At 43.4% G+C, this 19,803-nt stretch overlaps 1 protein-coding gene across 1 annotated transcript in view; it reads left to right on the forward strand.

Moving 5' to 3' along the window:
- LOC139155779 (solute carrier family 12 member 9-like) overlaps positions 1–19,803 on the forward strand; it is a 123,045-nt gene that overhangs the window by 6,221 nt on the left and 97,021 nt on the right. Inside the window, exons 2-3 of the mRNA XM_070731048.1 lie at positions 17,573–17,707; positions 19,339–19,476. Of these exons, the coding sequence (XP_070587149.1) occupies positions 17,573–17,707; positions 19,339–19,476 (273 nt within the window). The remainder of the gene's footprint in view (positions 1–17,572; positions 17,708–19,338; positions 19,477–19,803) is intronic.

The following is a 19,803-nucleotide window of genomic DNA, read 5'->3' on the forward strand; positions in this document are numbered from 1 at the left end:
TGCCCATTGTTTGCACAGGGCATGGCATGATAGGATAAGGATTATAGGAATTTTGCCTTTTTTCTCTCTGTCAAATTCTCTGGGTTTTTTCACTTTCTGTCAAAGTCTTTTGGCCGTATCTGGCTTGGATGAGCTCTGGTTGGCCTTTCTGTTCCTTCTTTTCACGGTTCCTCTCAGTCTCTCAGTTCTGCTTTTCTGAATGCAGCGTCAGCCGCGCACGACCTCTTCAAAGGATTTGCTGGAAGTTAATTCAACTTGATGCTGGGTTCAGAATTTGGCCCCTGTAACCGTTCAGTTTTCACTGGGGTGGAGGTGTTGGAGCAAGTTTCTGAGTTTTGGGTCAGAAATCAAAATGTATTACATTGGTACCTCTAGCTAAGAAGGCCTCTACTTACATAGAAACATAGAAGACTGACGGCAGAAAAAGACCTCATGGTCCATCTAGTCTGCCCTTATACTATTTCCTGTGTTTTATCTTACAATGGATCTATGTTTATCCCAGGCATGTTTAAATTCAGTTACTGTGGATTTACCAACCACGTCTGCTGGAAGTTTGTTCCAAGGATCTACTACTCTTTCAGTGAAATAATATTTCCTCACGTTGCTTTTGATCTTTCCCCCAACTAACTTCAGATTGTGTCCCCTTGTTCTTGTGTTCACTTTCCTATTAAAAACACTTCCCTCCTGAACCTTATTTAACCCTTTAACTTACGAACTTTCCTAGATAAGAACCGGGTGTTTTATTTATTTTTTGCTTCTTCTCAAGAACCATTTTCCACTTACAAACCTGAGCCTCCAAAACTGTAACCAGAAAAGGTGGGGAGAAGCCTCCGTGGGGCCTCTCTAGGAATCTCCTGGGAGGAAACAGGCTGGAAAAGGTGGGGAGAAGCCTCTGTGGGGCCTCTCTAGGAATCTTCTGGGAGGAAACAGGGCCGGAAAAGGCAGGGAGAAGCCTCCGTGGGGCCTCTCTAGGAATCTCCTGGGAGGAAACAGGCTGGAAAAGGTGGGGAGAAGCCTCTGTGGGGCCTCTCTAGGAATCTTCTGGGAGGAAACAGGGCCGGAAAAGGCAGGGAGAAGCCTCCGTGGGGCCTCTCTAGGAATCTCCTGGGAGGAAACAGGGCCGGAAAAGGCGGGGAGAAGCCTCTGTGGGGCCTCTCTAGGAATCTCCTGGGAGAAAACAGGCTGGAATAGGTGGGGAGAAGCCTCTGTCGGTTCTCTCTAGGAATCTCCTGGGAGGAAACAGGCTGGAAAAGGCGGGGAGAAGCCTCTGTGGGGCCTCTCTAGGAATCTCCTGGGAGGAAACAGGCTGGAAAAGGCAGGAAGAAGCCTCCGTGGGACCTCTCTAGGAATCTCCTGGGAGGAAACAGGGCCTGAAAAGGTGGGGAGACGCCTCTGTGGGGCCTCTCTAGGAATCTCCTGGGAGGAAACAGGGCCTGAAAAGGTGGGGAGACGCCTCTGTGGGGCCTCTCTAGGAATCTCCTGGGAGGAAACAGTTAACCAGTGGAACACGTTACCTCCAGAAGTTGTGAATGCCCCAGCAGTGGAACTTTTAAAGAAACATGTTGGATAACTAGATAACCCGCAAGGTCCCTTCCAACTCTCATAAATAAACAAACAACTAACTAACTAACTAACTAACTAACTAACTAACTAACTAACTAACTAACTAACTAACTAACTAACTAGCTAGCTAGCTAACTAACCATCTGTCTGAAGTTGTGTAGGGTTTCCTGCCTAAGAAGGGGGTTGGACTAGACTATAGGACCTCCAAGGTCCCTTCCAATTCTGTTGTTGCTACTGTTGTTGTTAATATTATTATTATTACCTGCAAGATTTATTTATTTGAAATCTGATTTATGAACCTAAGCGGTTCATAAATCATTCTAGTTGTTTGTAATATACTTACAGGGATCTCCCTACAAAACTGGGTTTGTGTGAGCCTCCTTCGGGCTGTTGCTTTGTGGTTCCAGGTTAATCTGTAACTCCGGGGATTGCTTAGTTGTTTTTCTTCTTTTTTCCTTATTAAGTTTGGCGCAAGGTATTGCTGCTGGCCGTGATTTCCAACAGAGGGAAAACCATAAATTAGGGACAAAGTTGATGTTAATGTAAATGAATTAGTCATTGTGTTCATCATTCCGTTGCACTTTCTGTTTCATTTGAAAGGCGACTCTTTTTTTGAAGAAAGTTATTTTTTCTCCACAGTTTCCATACATGCGTCAATACATAAACCTAGGGTCGGATTCCTGTTACTGCTGCTACTTGTGTGCTTGTGTGCGCACCTCCCAGTGTGTGTTCGCTTCTGCGCATGCTCAGGAGGCAAAATCTTGTGAGTTGATTTGCACACGTATGAGATTTTGGTGATTTTTTTGCTTCCGCGCATGCGCAGAGGCAAAGAAAATTACCAAAATCTCACGCACGTCCCCTCGCGAGATTTTGCTTCTTGCACATGCGCAGGTGGGTGACTTTGGGCCAATCGCCAGGCGCCTGGGAGTTCTAGTCCCACTTTAGGTATGAAAGTTGGTTGGGTGACTTTGGACCAATCACCAGGAGACTGGGAGTCTTAGTCCCGCCTTATGTATGAAAGTTGGTTGGGTGACTTTGGACCAATCACCAGGAGACTGGGAGTTCTATTCCCACTTTAGGAATGAAAGTTGGTTGGGTGACGTTGGGCCAATCACCAGGAGACTGGGAGTTCTAGTCCCGCCTTAGGTATGAAATTTGGTTGGGTGACGTTGGGCCAATCACCAGGAGGCTGTGAATTCTAGTCCCACCTTAGGCATGGATTACATTGGGCCAATCATCAGGAGACTCTGAGTTCTAGTACCGCTTTAGATATGAAAGCTGGCTGGGTGACTGGGCCAATCTCCAGGAGACAGAGAGTTCTAGTCCTGCCTTAGGCATGAAAGTAGACGGGGTGATTTTCTGCCCGTCACCAGGAAGTCATGAGTTCTAATCTCACCATAGGCATGAAACCCAGCTGGGTCACTTTGGGTCAATCTCTGCCTCTCTCAGTGCCTCCAACTCACAAGGTTGTTTTTGTGGGGAAAAGAGGAAGAGGAAGGAGAAATTAATATGTTTGCTTTCTTAAGTTATTTATAAAAACAATAAAGTCAGGAGATAAATAAAATCCATAAAATCCACAGATAATCAGGTTGGCTGCAAAACCTAATCACTGCTTTCACATGACACCATAAAACTGATTGGGTTCAGCACAACTTTTGTTCTGGTGACTTGGCATTTTGTAAGAAGCCTTTTGGTTTAATTATAATAGAATAGAATAGAATAGAATAGAATAGAATAGCATTTTATTGGCCAAGTGTGATTGGACACACAAGGAATTTGTCTTAGTGCATATGCTCCCAGCATACATAAAAGAATATATACATTTGTCAAGAATCATGTGGTACAACACTTAATGATTGTCATAGGGGTCAATAAGCAATGAAGAAGCAATATTAATAAAAATATTGGGATATAAGCAACAAGTTACAGTCACACAATCAACATGGGAGGAAATGGGTGATAGGAATAATTTGTGGTTTAATGCCCACTGTAAATGGGTTAATTCAGGCCCCACCTTAAATCTGTTATGTGAACGCTTTCTGTGCCTATCCACAGAAGAAGCAAAGAGAGTGACAGCTGTCAGTCTGTTCGTTTTTTGACTCCCTGGAGGGAGAGATGACATTGGCAAGTTTGTCTCCTCAGTTCAACTCTAGATTTGTCTCATGTTCTTGCTAACAATTGAATTCTTGCTTGAAAAATGCAGACCTGGGCAGGGCGGTTGAGAAATTTCATTCTAAACTGATGAAATCATCTGGCTGCGAGGAGGATTCGAAGCCACTCCGCTTCTGGAGCAGGGCAGATCAGGGGAGCCGTGGATGAGGGATTATGGAGTCTGAACCATATCTGTTAGTTAGCAAAAAGTACAGTATACCGGTAATATGGTCGGTGCCATTTCACCCCATTTCGACAGCTATTAATTAGAAAGAGGAGAGAGACCTGGCTGTGTTTACACAAGTGTAGTCTGTATGCCGGGCTAAGAGAGTTGTATCAACCTGGCCATGGACTTGGAGGGCACCCCTAAGATCATCTAGATCAGTTTAAAAAAAACATGGCCCCTTTAAGTTGTGTGGACTTCAACTCCCAGCATTCCTCAGCCAGCATAGCTGGCTGGGGAATTCTGGAAGTTGAAGTCCGCTCCTCTTAAAGGGCCCAGGTTTGGCTGGAGAATTCTGGGAGTTGAAGTCCGCTCCTCTTAAAGGGCCCAGGTTTGGCTGGAGAATTCTGGGAGTTGAAGTCCATACACCTTAAAAGACCAAGATTGGGCTGGAGAATTCTGGGAGTTGAAGTCCACACACCTTAAAGGCCCCAGATTGGGCTGGAGAATTCTGGGAGTTGAAGTCCATACACCCTAAAAGACCAAGATTGGACTGGAGAATTCTGGGAGTTGAAGTCCATACACCCTAAAAGACCAAGATTGGGCTGGAGAATTCTGGGAGTTGAAGTCCATACACCTTAAAAGACCAAGATTGGGCTGGAGAATTCTGGGAGTTGAAGTCCACACACCTTAAAGGCCCCAGATTGGGCTGGAGAATTCTGGGAGTTGAAGTCCATACACCCTAAAAGACCAAGATTGGGCTGGAGAATTCTGGGAGTTGAAGTCCACACACCTTAAAGGCCCCAGATTGGGCTGGAGAATTCTGGGAGTTGAAGTCCATACACCCTAAAAGACCAAGATTGGGCTGGAGAATTCTGGGAGTTGAAGTCCACCCATCTTAAAGGGCCCCGAGCAGAAGTATAGAAATCTATGGCAACCTCTGAACTGACCAAGTAAATTCCTTCTGTGGTATTATCTGAATGTCACTTAAAATCAGAGGTCCCCAACTTGTGGGCGCTGCCACTAAACCATCTCTTCTTTCCGCCCAACTTGTGCTGGGCCGCCAAGCCAGAAAAATAGGGGCCTGTTGACTGAAATGTTTCTCAAACCAGAGGTCTCTTTTGGCCCACATTTCATGAGGAAGTTTCTCAGACGACTTCAGCCAAAATCTCTGCTTCTGCTATTTTAATTATTGTTTTTCATCTCACTCCCTTGATTCACACTTCCTGACATCCGACCCAAAGGCAGAAGTGAAAGTGGTAGAAATGACAATGGAAATTAAACAAAAAGGAGGACTCGGAATATTATTATTATTCCGAGCAATAATTAGCAATATAGTACTGCTGTACGGCACCCTGAATCCATCAGGAGGAGGGCGGATTATAATTTGAAATAAATGAATACATTTCCTGAATGTGACTGAATGGTTTTAAGGCTTGTTTAAACTGGATTTCAAGTGTGTTTAATGGATTTTAGTTTTTAAATTGGTTTAGTTTTAACTTTGATTTCTACTGTGCTGTATGTATATATTTAGGTTGTAAGCCGCCCTGAGTCTCTAGAGAAGGGCAGCCTAGAAATCTAAATAATAAATAAATAAATAAATAAATAAATAAATAAATAAATGAGGGAGGGAGGGAGGGAGGAGGAGGAGGGAGGAAGGAAGGAAGGAAGGAAAGAAGGAAGGAAAGGAAGGAAAGAAGGAAGGAAAGGAAGGAAAGAAGGAAGGAAAGAAAGAAGGAAGGAAAGAAAGAAAAAGAAAGAAAGAAAGAAACAAGGAAGGAAAATTGGAATGTGTTCTACAATTGCCTTGGAAAGAAAAAACAAAATAAAGCTGTAAATATTTAATTTATTAATATACATATGAATTTGTATACTTTATATGAGCATATGAGTCTGAGGAACGGGTGGCATAGAAATCTAAATTAATTAATAAAATAAAAGAAATAAATACATTTTCTGGGCAAAAATGATATATGTTATTGGAAAAGATCATAGAAGTATGTAAATTATAGAAACTATATAAGCATAAACACTGTCAATATTGCTCTAAGATAACCCTAGAAGTTACATAGTGTAGTTGTTTGTATGTTACGGTATTGTTTGCTCTTTTTGTTTTTAAGTGTAAATAATCTAATAAAAAGGACTTTTTTAAAAGAAGAAAGTGATGGGACGTTTATGTCCCCTTTTTAAACTTTTAAGGGTAGCTGCCAATGGTGAACAGCCTCTTACAGGGAGTCCTCCACATATGACGGAGAGCTTATGTTGCTAAGTGAGAGATTCTATTCTATTCTATTCTATTCCATTAAAATTCCATTCCATTCCATTCTATGTATGTACAGTATATAATGTATATTTATTTATTTATATATCCATTCATTCATGTATGTATTTACATATGTGTGTGTATGTATGTATGTATGTATGTACGTACGTATTTATTTATTTATTATTTATTTATTAACTTAATTACTTATTTACTTACTTACTCACTTATCTACTTACCTACCTACCTATTTATTTTGCAAAACGAAAAGCCTGCAGCTAGCAAAAAGAAACGAGAATGAGTCAATTTGGATTTTCCCTTCGCTTTCTGGGAATCACCACCGTTACGTTTACCATGAAATCAATCCAAATTTCCTTGTTTCTCTGGTGAAAAAGTGGACATTTTTTTTCCTGATTATTCTCCCCTGAGACTGGAGCAGGCCCTGTCTCCTGACACAGGCAGTCTGTGGGAGTGTGGACCGGGAGTCACTACTCACAGTCACTCATGCCCTCATCACCTCGAGGCTTGACTACTGTAACGCTCTCTACATGGGGCTACCTTTGAAAAGTGTTCGGAAACTGCGAGAGCAATCATGGGCTTCCCTAAATATGCCCATGCTACACCAACACTCCACAGTCTGCATTGGTTGCTGATCAGTTTCCGATCACAATTCAAAGTGTTGGTTATGACCTATGAAGCCCTTCATGGCACCAGACCAGATTATCTCCGGGACCACCTTCTGCCGCACGAATCCCAGCGACCGATTAGGTCCCACAGAGTGGATCTTCTCCGGGTCCCGTCAACTAAGCAATGCCGCTTGGCAGGACCCAGGGGAAGAGCCTTCTCTGTGGCGGCCCCGGCCCTCTGGAACCAACTCCCCCTAGAGATTAGAATTGCCCCCACTCTCCTTGACTTTCGTAAGCTACTTAAAACCCACCTCTGCCGTCAGGCATGGGGGAATTTATTTATTTATTTATTTATTTATTACTTGGATTTGTATGCCGCCCCTCTCCGAAGACTCAGGGCGGCTCACAACATGTAGGAACAAATCATAAGTAATCACCAATTTAAAATTTTAAAGATTTAAAAAACCCCATATACTAACAGACACACACACAAGCATACCATATATAAATTAAACGTGCCCAGGGGGAGATGTTTCAATTCCCCCATGCCTGACGGCAAAGGTGGGTTTTAAGAAGTTTATGGAAGGCAGGAAGAGTAGGGGCAGTTCTAATCTCCGGGGGGAGTTGGTTCCAGAGGGCCGGTGCCGCCACAGAGAAGGCTCTTCCCCTGGGGCCCGCCAACCGACATTGCTTAGTTGATGGGACCCGGAGAAGGCCCACTCTGTGGGACCTAATCGGTCGCTGGGATTCGTGCGGCAGGAGGTGGTCTCAGAGATATTCTGGTCCAGTGCCATGAAGGGCTTTAAAGGTCATAACCAACACTTTGAATTGTGACCGGAAACTGATCGGCAACCAATGCAGACTGCGGAGTGATGGAGAAACATGGGCATACCTAGGTAAGCCCATGACTGCTCTCGCAGCTGCATTTTGCACGATCTGAAGTTTCCGAACACTTTTCAAAGGTAGCCCCATATAGAGAGCGTTACAGTAGTCGAATCTCGAGGTGATGAGGGCATGAGTGACTGTGAGCAATGAATCCCGGTCTAGATAGGGCCGCAACTGGTGCACCAGGCGAACCTGGGCAAACGCCCCCCTCGCCACAGCTGAGAGATGTTGTTCTAATGTGAGCTGTGGATCGAGGAGGACGCCCAAGTTGCGGACCCTCTCCGAGGGGGTCAATAATTCCCCTCCCAGGGTAATGGATGGACAGATGGGGTTGTCCTTGGGGGGCAAAACCCACAGCCACTCCGTCTTATCCGGGTTGAGCTTGAGTCTGTTGACACCCATCCAGGCCCCAACAGCCTCCAGGCACCGGCACATCACTTCCACCGCTTGAGATCCTCTTTCCCCCTAGGCCTTTACAATTCTATGCATGGTATGTATGTATGTCTGGTTTTTATATTAATGGGTTTTTAATCGTTTTTAGTATTAGATTACTATTGTACACTGTTTTATTGTTGCTGTTAGCCGCTCCGAGTCTCCGGAGAGGGGCGGCATACAAATCCAATAAATGAATGAATGAATGAATGAATGAACGAACAAAGAAACAAACAAACAAATTCCTCGCTGATTCTTTTTTGCATGAGTACCAGCTGGCTAAAACTTCTTTGGCTTTGCAAATTAAGAAATAGGCTTGTTAGTTGGTGGATGGGAGACCACCCAGTGATCCCTGACCTACAGTCCGCATTGGGAAATCAAAATACCGTCATCCCCATTGTCAAATCCAGCGGCACCCAGAGAACCAGTTTGGGTGACTGTGGGGTACAATGTTGTGTCTCACCCTGAGCTAACCTCACAGGGTTGTCGTGAAGCTAAAATAAGACATGACCCGGGACCTTAACTGTGTTCCTTTAAGATGAAATAGAAAAGTGGGGGAAAAAATTTGTAACTCATAAACAACTGAGCTGGCAGAGCTGAGCTGCCAAAAGATTAAAACTAAAACCAGGATGTGGCCAATTCGAATTTTTCTTTGAGCCTGGAACAAAAAGAAACGTTACATAATTTTGCTGGTAAAAGGTCAACAGCTTGAAAGACAAGGATATTGAGAAATTGCCAGCCCTAAAACCAATTTGACTGACCCGATCACCTCCCTCTTCCTGCCATTCCTCACCCTGGCCCTCGGTCTCAATATAAAATCTATCTCCGGGACTGCCTTCTGCTGCACGAATCCCAGCGACCAGCTAGGTCCCACAGAGTGGGTCTTCTCCGCGTCCCGTCAACTAAACAATGTCGCTTGGCGGGACCCAGGGGAAGAGCCTTCTCTGTGGCGGCCCCGACCCTGTGGAACCAACTCCCCCCAGAGATTAGGATTGCCCCCACCATCCTTGCCTTTCGTAAGCTGCTTAAAACCCACCTCTGCCGCCAGGCATGGGGGAACTGAGATATTCTTCCCCCCTAGGCCTTTACAATTTATGCATGGTATGTCTGTCTGTATGTTTGGTTTTACAATAAGGGTTTTTAACTGTTTGAATATTGGATTGTCATATGCTGTTTTACTTCTGTTGTTAGCCGCCCCGAGTCTATGGAGAGGGGCGGCATACAAATCCAATAAAATCAAATCAAAATCAATCAAATCAAATCTTCCAATTTAAAATTGGATCGATTGGTTTTAGGTCCATAGTCTCTGTCCACTCGGCTCTGGGTCTTTAAAAGCATTGCTTCTCAATTTTGTTAATTTGGAAGAGGACTGGACTTCAATTCCCAGAATTCCCTGTTTTGGCTGGCTGAGGAATTCACTAATTTCCCTAATTTTGTCCAGATAATTTTTCTTCAACTTAAGGTGCTGCTGGTATCACAAACTACTTCGATTTTGAAATAGTCTCTTTCAGGGCTCAGGGCCATGACATGACTTGTTTTTTTTTCTTTTGAAGACGTTTCCCTTCTCATCTGAGGAGCTTCTTCAATTCTTGACTGGATGGTGAAGAACGGAAGGATCATCCTATCAGAGCTGAAGAAGTTCCTTGGATGAGAAGGGAGATTCTTCAAAGGAAAATCACGAAGCAAGTCCAATTGCCTCCTGAAAATTATTATTATTATTATTATTATTATTATTATTATTATTATTATTATTATTATTACTACTACTACTACACTATTATTAGTATTATCATTATCATTATCATTATCATCATCATTATCATTATCATTATGTATTAGATTTGTATGCCACCCCTCTCCGAAGACTCGGAGCGGCTCACAACAAGCAACATACAGAATACAAATCCAATATTAAAAACAGTATTTAAAACCCTTATAATAAAAAACACTCATACAACCCACATAAACCATACATAGATCATAATAGCTGCGGGGAATATCAGTGCATGGTTTTTAACTGTTTTAGCCGCTACTGCTAGTTTAAATTGTTTTGTTTTGTTTTTGTGGGGTTTTATATTGTATTTTATATGTATTTGGTTGTAAGCTGCCCACAGTGTGCTTTGGGAGTGGGCGGCACATAAATCCAAATAAAAAATAAAAAAAATAAAAAAAATAAAAAAAATAAAATAAATAAAAAAAATTAAAAAAATAAAATAAATAAAAAAAATAAAAAAATAAAATAAATAAAATAAATTAAATAAATTAAATAAATTAAATAAATAAATAAATTAAATAAATAAATAAAATAAATAAAATAAATAAAATAAATAAAATAAATAAAATAAAATAAAATAAATAAAATAAATAAAATAAATAAAATAAATAAAATAAATAAAATAAATAAAATAAAATAAATAAAATAAAATAAAATAAAATAAAATAATAAATAAAATAAATAAAATAATAAATAAAATAAATAAAATATAAAATAAAATAATAAAATAAAATAAAATAATAATAAAGTAAAGTAAGTAAAATAAAGAAAAGTAAATAAAAAATAAAATAATAAATAAAATAATAAATAAAATAAAAAATAAAATAATAAAAGTAAAGTAAAGTAAATAAAAAAAATAAAACAAAACAAAACAAATAAGCACCTTTGGAACAACTGTGACTTGGATGTCTGAAAATCTCTGCAGAAATGGTTGAAAATTTGAAGGGTTTTTCCCCCCAGTGATGGGGATCCACCTGAGTGGGTGGAAGGATCCTGAAGGATCTTTGCACAGATTGTCACCTCACCTGCAGAAGCTTTCCTGGATAACTTAGGCCCAGCTACCTACCTTCAACTCACTTCAGGAAACAGTATAAGGGCAGACTAGATGGACCATGAGGTCTTTTTCTGCCGTCAGTCTTCTATGTTTCTATGTTTCTCCCATCGGCTGTATTCACACATTACGTTGACCCGGGTCAAGTGAAAAGAGGGCATTCTACCTTCGGCTGCAAAGACTGGATGCACCTGCTGGCACTCTTGGTGTTTTGTGTTTTCAAAAAAAATCACTAATCCCGAGAGGAAGAATTTGGAAAACTTTGAAATTCTCTTCACACGATAAATTATGGGCCGAGACTTGTGAATACAGATGTTTTGCAGGAAATATGGTGTCATTCCTGTGAAGCCTTGGAGGAGGAAAGCTAGGCTAGGTCTCCTTTAGCAAAATAAACCAGAAAGCACAGAAAAGGGAGTCTGGTGGTACCTTTTCCAATTAACACATTTTATTGAAAGACAGAAAGTTTCAACAGATTCGTAGAATAATAGTATCGTATTTTTTGGCTGGCATGTTAAGTGTCAACTTTGCTTCTAACGTGCTGTGAGAACTGTTCCTCTTTGGTTAATTTATACTTCCAAGTGTTAGAGAAACCCAGAAAAACGCATTAATTCGGTAAAATAGGTTCAGGATACGTTATTGTGCCAAGAATACAGCCAAAGATGGGCTACAAGAATGGTGGAAGGTCTTAAGCATAAAACGTATCAGGAAAGACTTCATGAACTCAATCTGTATAGTCTGGGGGACAGAAGGAAAAGGGGGGACATGATCGAAACATTTAAATATGTTAAAGGGTTAAATAAGGTCCAGGAGGGAAGTGTTTTTAATAGGAAAGTGAACACAAGAACAAGGGGGCACAAGCTGAGGTTAGTTGGGGGAAAGATCAGAAGCAACATGAGAAAATATTTCACTGAAAGAGTAGTAGATCCTTGGAACAAACTTCCAGCAGACGTGGTTGGTAAATCCACAGTAACTGAATTTAAACATGCCTGGGATAAACATATATCCATCCTAAGATAAAAGACAGAAAATAGTATAAGGGCAGACTAGATGGACCATGAGGTCTTTTTCTTCCGTCAGTCTTCTATGTTGTTTTGCCTCTGTACAAATCGATGGTGAGACCACACTTGAAGTCCTGTGTACAGTTCTGGTCACCACACCTCAAGGAGGATAGAATGGTCTTTTTCTGCCGTCAATCTTCTAGGTTTCTATGTTTCTATTAAGAGAACGAAAGATGCTGTTTCCTGTTTGAGCAGGGGGTTGGGCTAGAACAGTGTTTCCCAACCTTGGGAACTTCAACTCCCAGCATTCTCTGGCTGGGGAATTCTGGGAGTTGAAGTCCAGATATCTTCAAGTTCCCAAGGTTGGGAAACACTGGACTAGAAGACCTCCAAGGGCCCTTCCAACACTGTTATTCTGTTATTCCGCTGTTCTAAACTCTCCCTCTGTTTACGGTATTATCATCTTTATTTTTGCAACCAAAGCTGCCTGTTTGCAAACAAACCAGATGCCCCCTCCCTCCTGCTTATCTAAATCCCATTTTTTTCCTCCCTGACCTTGTTTGGAATCTGAGGCTGCTGCAAACAAAGCCTCTCCTTTGTCTACTTTCCTTAACTTTTGTTAAAGCTAATCTCCTTAACAGCAAGGGGGATACTTCGCAATTTACTGGGTAGTTATTTAACAATAGAGTGTAAAGAGAAGGAGGGGGTGAAAGAGGGAGGGAAAGAGAGAGACAGAGACACACCTACAGAGAGATAGACAGAGAGAACAAGAAGAGACATAGAGAAAGAAGAGAGAGAGAGAAAGAAAGAGAGAGAGAGACATAGAGAGCTAGAGAGACATAGAGAGAGACACAGAGAAGAGAGGGAGAGACATAGAAAGCTAGAGAGACAGAGAGAGAAGAGAAAAACATAGAAAGAGGGGGAAAGAGAGAGAGGGGAGACAGAGATACAAGAGAGAGAGAGACAGACAGAGGTATAGAAAGAGAGAGAGGAGAGAGACATAGACAGATACAGAGAGACAGAGCTAGAGAGAGAGAGGAGATACACAGGGAAGAGAGATAGACAGATAGAGAGATAGAGAGACAGAGATATAGAGAGGAGACAGAGAGAAGAGAGAAAGAGACAGAGAACTTGAGAAACAGACAGATAGAGAAGAGAGAGAGAGAAAGAGAGAGGAGACAGGGAAGCGACAGAGACAGAGAGAGAGAGTTACATAGAGAGAGAAGATAGAGACAAAGAGGAGAGAGAGACAGAGAGCTAGAGAGAGAGAGAAGAGAGAGAAACAGAGACAGCTAGAGAAACAGAGAGAAGAGAGACATACACACACACACATACGGAGAGATAGACAGAGAGACATACACACACACACATACGGAGAGATAGACAGAGAGACATACACACACACACGTACGGAGAGATAGACAGAGAGAGCTAGAGAGAGAGCTAGAGAGAGATACAGAGAGAGAAGAGAGGGAGAAACATAGACAGAAAGCTAGAGAGAGAGACGGAGAGAAGATAGACATAGACAGAGAGAAGAGAGACAGGTACAGAGAGAGAGGAGAGAGGGCGACAGAGAGAGACAGAGAGTTAGAGAAGAGATAGAGAGAGATATATATAGAGGAGATAGAGAGAGAGAGAAGAGAGAGAGAGATACAGAGAGACAGAGCTTGAGACAGAGGAGTCACACAGAGGGAAGAGAGACAGACAGATAGAGAGAGACAGAGAGATAGAGAGGAGACAGAGAGAGAAGAGAGAAAGAGACAGAACTAGAGAGAGAGACAGAGAGAGAAGAGAGAGATAGAGAGAATGAGAGAGATAGGAGACAGAGAAAAGCGACAGAGAGAGAAGATAGAGACAAAGAGGAGAGAGAGAGAGACAGAGACAGAGACACACACATACAGAGAGACAGAGAGAGTGTTAGAGAGCTACAGAAAAGATAGAGACAGACAGACTGACTTCTCGTGGAGCCCAGTCCTGTTGACGCCAGAGAGAACGCCACCTCCCTTGTCGCTTTCACACAACATCGAAGGGTTTCCCCCCCAGCTGTGTAAATGTTTAGACTTTAGACTGTTTAGCATAGATTGAGGCCCTTTTTTAAAACAAAAAACAAAAACAATTTTTGGATTCCGTCATTTCTGGAGATTGGAGGAAGCGGTGAGCCGGCCATTCATTCCCTGTAAACATTCCCTGTAAACAGTGGTTTGAACTGGACAGTTATTACATAATAATGCCATTTAATTGCAGCCTTGCTGCAGACGGAGGAGATTTATGGATTTGAGTCTTTTATTGGGTGTGAAGATTAAGGGATTCTAAAGCCTGTAATGTCGTGTTTTCTTCTAACGCCTGCCTCCCCCCCCCCTTTTCCCTTCATCCATTTTTCTAGCTTTTATCCATTCTCTGGTTTCTCGTTCTCTTTCTCTGACTTTCTCATTGTTCTTTGCTTTCTTTTCCTGCTATAATACACGTAGTCCTCGTTTAATGGCTGTTGAGTAGCGGCTGTTTGTAATTGTACGAAGAAAACCTTTCTGGCATTATTATTATTATTTATTTATTTATTTTATTTATTTATTTATTGGATTTGTATGCCGCCCCTCTCCAGAGACTCGGGGCGGCTAACAGCGACAATAAAACAGTGTACAATAGTAATTTGGTATTGATGATTAAAAATCAATTAATATAAAAACCAAACATACATACATACATACAGACAGACATACCATGCATAGAATTGTAAAGGCCTAGGGGGAAAGAGGATCTCAATTCCCCCATGCCTGGCGGCAGAGGTGGGTTTTAAGCAGCTTACGAAAGGCAAGGAGGGTGGGGGCAGTTCTAATCTCTGGGGGGAGTTGGTTCCAGAGGGCTGGGGCCGCCACAGAGAAGGCTCTTCCCCTGGGTCCCGCCAGGCGACATTGCTTAGTTGACGGGACCCGGAGAAGATCCACTCTGTGGGACCTAACTGGTCGCTGGGATTCATGCAGCAGAAGGCGGTCCCTGAGGTAATCTGGTCCGGTGCCATGAATATTATTATATTATATTATTATTATTATTATTATTATTATTATTATTATTATTATTATTATTATTATTATTATTTATTTATTGGATTTGTATGCCGCCCCTCTCCGCAGACTCGGAGCGGCTAACAACAGTGGTAAAACAACATGAACAATCCAATTAATAAAAACAACTAAAAACCCTTATTATAAAAACCAAACATACACACAAACATACCATGCATAACTTGTAATAGCCTAGGGGGAAAGGATAACTTAATTCCCCCATGCCTGGCGACAAAGGTTGGTCATAAGTAATTTGCGAAAGACAAGGAGGGTGGGGGCCGTCCTAATCTCTGGGGAGAGTTGGTTCCAGAGGGCCGGGGCCGCCACAGAGATGGCTCTTTCCCTGGGGCCCACCAAACGGCATTGTTTGGTCGATGGGACCCGGAGAAGGCCCACTCTGTGGGACCTTATCGGCCGCTGGGATTCATACGGTAGAAGGCGGTTCCGGATGTATTCTGGCCCAATGCCATGTAGGGCTTTAAAGGTCATTACCAACACTTTGAATTGTGATCGGAAACCGATCGGTAGCCAGTGCAGGCCGCGGAGTGTTGCAGAAACGTGGGCGAATCTAGGAAGCCCCACGATGGCTCTCGCGGCTGCGTTCTGCACGATCTGAAGTTTCCAAACACTTTTCAAAGCTAGCCCCATGTAGAGAGCGTTGCAGTAATCGAACCTCAAGGTGATGAAGGCATGAGTGACTGTGAGCAATGACTCCCTGTCCAAATATGGCCGCAACTGGTGCACCAGGCGGACCTGGGCAAACGCTCCCCTCGCCACAGCCGAAAGATGATGTTCGAATGTCAGCTGTGGATCAAGGAGGATGCCCAAGTTGCGGACCCTCTCTGAGGGGGTCAATAGTCCCCCCCCCCCAGGGTAATGGACGGACAGATGGAATTGTCCTTGGGAGGCAAGACCCACAGCCACTCCGTCTTGTCTGGGTTGAGTTTGAGTTTGTTGCTATATCTATGGGTCAGGCACACAAGCACAAAAATACACAGCAAACGGAGGCAGAGGCAGAATTTTTCCCCTTGTTTCCTCCCAGGAGATTCCTAGAGAGGCCCCACAGAGGTTTCTCCACGCCTTTTCCGGCCCTGTTTCCTCCCAGGAGATTGCTATAGAGGCCCCATGGAGGCTTCTCCACGCCTTTTCTGGTTACAGTTTTGGAGGCTCGGGTTTTTAAGTGGAAAATGGTTCTTGAGAAGATACTAAAATTTTTTGAACACCTGGGTCTTATCTAGAAAAGTTTGTAAGTAGAGGTGTTCTTAGGTAGAGGTAGCACTGCTTATATCCATTCCCGTGAAAACTTGCAAAGAGTTGACCTTGGTTTTCAGTTGCTCCCTTCTCTAAGGTCTTGTAGCTGAGCAGGTCTCCAAAGTCAAATTCCCCACATAAATTTTGTGCCAGTCATTCTGTCTCTTTTTCATTTCTTGATAATTTATAATTAAAAATCCCGGCTCCCCTTGTATCGGCCGGCTTTGGAAGGTCTTGCAAATCAGACGATAATAGTCCAATAAATAGCCGCCTTCAGCTGTAAAACCCATCAGCAGGAAGTTAAAATTTTATCAGAGGAATAAAAAATAAATACGTACTGAAAAGATTAGGGGAAATTTTAAAAGGATGTCCCTTCTTTCACAAAAAACACCAAAAAATAGGGGAAGATGAAGTCTAAAAGAGGCTTTTCAGACAGAAAATAATCGTAAAAAGGGATTGTGATTAAAATTCCTTTAATTTCTAGTTCACGGAATCGGTAGTAAAATATACTAAAAAAAATTTTTTTAAAAAAAGTTCCAATGAGATCACACATAGCACAGCTGATCTTTGGAACTTTCTTAAAAGTTCTAAAGCCTGCTAGGTGAAAAATGGGAGGGGAGGGGGTTTGTAGGCCAAAAATGGGGGGGGGGGAATGAATGAATGAAAGAAAGAAAGAAAGAAAAAGGGAGGGAGGGAGGGTGGGAAGGAGGAAAGAAAGAAAGGAAAAAGAAAAAGAAGAAAGGAAGAAGGAAGGGAAAGAGAAAGAGAAAGAAAGGGAAGAAAGGAAGGAGAAAGGAAATAAAGAATGAGAAAGAAAAAGAAGAAGGAAAGAAAGAGAAAGAGAGAAAGCGAAAAAGAAAAAAGGAAGGAAGAAGAAAGAAAGGAAACAAACAAGAAAAAGAAAGGGGGGGGGAAGAGAGAAAGAAAGGACTGCAAATGTGGCGCTAGACTCAGCTTCAGAGGATAATCCAGGGCTGGAAGGGACCTGGAGGTCATCTAGTCCAACCCTTGCTCCAGCAGGACATTTGTTAAAGTGAGCTTCTGTCTTTTGATCCCTCCAATCATAATGACTACCTAGCCACGCCCTTCTAGTCCCATGACCCCCACCAAGCCACGCCCACCAAGCCACGCCCACAGAACCAGTAAGGGGGGGGATTTAGACTTCATCCCTGGACAAAACTCACTTAACGACCATCTTGCTTAGCAACCTGTGGGGACCCAATTGTGGTCGTAAGACGAAGACAAGTAAGAGAAATTGCAGAGACTTCCTGAAAGGAGGAAGCAAAGTTGAGATACAAATGATGCGCTATTATTATTATTCTTTTTTTAAAAAAAATCTTCCTCCTTCTTTCACAGGTTTCGTGGTGGGCCAAGCAGGATTGTACCAATCGCTGGTGATGTTTCTGGTGGCCTATTTCATCATCGGAATGACGGTCTTGTCGGTATGCGCCATCTCTACCAACGGGGCCCTGGATGCCGGCGGGGCCTACTGTATCCTTTATACATCCAAAGTCCCAAACTCTGCACACCGTTCGTTCTTTGAAATCAGCCTCTCCCACTCTGAGCACCTCCAGACATTGAGAAGAATTTAATTTAGAGCACGGGTGTCAAACTCAAGGCCTGTGATTCCGCATCCGGCCTGCGGGGGGCTTAGATCTGGCCCGTGACAGGCCGCCCTTCCCCGGCGCTACTGGAACGCCTCGGGAGCCTGGATGAGCCCCCGGTGCGAGATTCGGCTTCTGTACATGCGCGGAAACCAAATCTTGCATGAGGACAGTCGTACGTGAGATTTCGCCAATTTTCGGCATTTTTCTTTGGCTTTAGCGCATACGCAGAAGCAACAAATACCCAAAAATTGGCGAAAAAATGGCTGCTGCTGCACCTCCCTTCTCCAGGAGCTCCCGCCTGCACAGGTAAGAGACCTCCGCCCGCCCCTGCCCATTCCCTTCCATGTTCCCGCCACTTGTTCTGGCCACCCCTTCCTGTTCCCCTCTGCTTTCCCGCCGCCCGGTTTCCCCCCTAACTTTACCGCCATTTGCTTGCTAATGCTTCTTCGCGCTCTTCTGCGGCAAGGGGAGCAGGCCAGGAGGCTGGTGCCTGCTGCTGCCATATCTGCTGTTGCTGCTGGTTGGGGCTCTCAGGTGCACGGTGAGATTTGGCTGCTGCGCATGCGCCGCAACCAAAATCTCACGTGAGATTTTGGTGATTTTTGTGGGTTCTTTTAAAAAATTGGCGAAAATCACCCGAATCTCACCGTGAAGCCTGTGAACGGAGCTGCACGTGCAGTTCCATTTTTCCTACTGGAGTGGCGTTCTCCCACCATTCCGGGGGCGGCCCACCCCTGGATCTGGCACAGGGGATCTCCCGGGAAACAGCAAAGGTCGGGCCCATGGTGCCTCTGCTGGCGAAAATGGAGCTCGGGAGGGCTGCACGTGGCTGAAAACAGGACCCAGGAAAAAGGTTGGAATTCTGATCTGGCAGGGATAGGGGTGACCCCAATTTTCCCCTTCTTGGTCTTTCTTTCTTTCTTTCTTTCTTTCTTTTCTTTCTTCCTTTCTTCCTTTCATTCTCTTTTCTTTTCCTTCATTTGTATTTCCTTCCTTTCTTTTCTCTCCTCTCTCCTTTCCTTTCTCAATTTCTTTCTTTCTTTCTTTCTCTCTCCTTCCTTTCTCTCTTTCCTTTTTCTTTCCTTCCTACCTTCTCTCTCTCTCTCCTTCTTTCCTCCCCTCCTTCCCTACCTCCTTCCTCTTTCTTTTTTCTTTCTTTCTCTCTTTCTTTCTCCTTCCTTCCTTCCTCTGTTGCAATCCTCTTCTAATATTTCTCTCTTTCCTTTTTCTTTCCTTCCTACCTTCTCTCTCTCTCTCCTTCCTTCCTCCCCTCCTTTCCTACCTCCTTCCTCTTTCTTTCTTTTTTCTTTCTTTCTTCCTTCCTCTTTTCTTTTCTTTCTTTTCTTTTCCTTCATTTGTATTTCCTTCCTTCCTTTCTTTTCTCTCCTCTCTCCTCTCCTTTCTCAATTTCTTTCTTTCTTTATTTCTTTTTCTTTCTTTCCTTTCTTTCCTTTTCCTTTATTCCATTCCTTTTCCTTCAGCAGCATTCTTTCGTCCTTGACCCGCTTGGCGCAGATATGATCAGCCGGGCACTGGGCCCCGAATTCGGGGGCAGCATCGGCCTCATGTTCTTCTTTGCCAATGTTTGTGGCAGTGCCCTCTACATCTTGGGCCTGGTGGAGGCCGTGGTGGATGACTTTGGCAGCCCAACAGGTGAGGCAGGCTCAGCTAAGGCAGCCCCTCCAGGTGTTTACGGATGAACACATTGGGCGAAAAGGTGTAAGGCCCTGATGGCAAACCTATGGCACGCGTGTCACAGGTGGCACGCGGAGACATATCTGAGGGCACGCGAGGCGTTGACCTACGCCAGTAATGGATAGCTGATTTTCGGCCTTGGAGAAGGCCGCAGGGAAGCTTCCTGAAGCCCCAGAGGGCAAAAAACCTACCCAACGGGCAAACCGGAAGTCAGTTTTTCCGAACTTCCGGTTTGCCTCATTTTTCACTGTCCGAGGCTTCAGTGAGGCCTGGGCGCATGCGTGG

The sequence above is a fragment of the Erythrolamprus reginae genome, unplaced genomic scaffold (genome assembly GCF_031021105.1).
Source record: "Erythrolamprus reginae isolate rEryReg1 unplaced genomic scaffold, rEryReg1.hap1 H_55, whole genome shotgun sequence".
NCBI classification, from domain to species: Eukaryota; Metazoa; Chordata; class Lepidosauria; order Squamata; family Dipsadidae; genus Erythrolamprus; species Erythrolamprus reginae.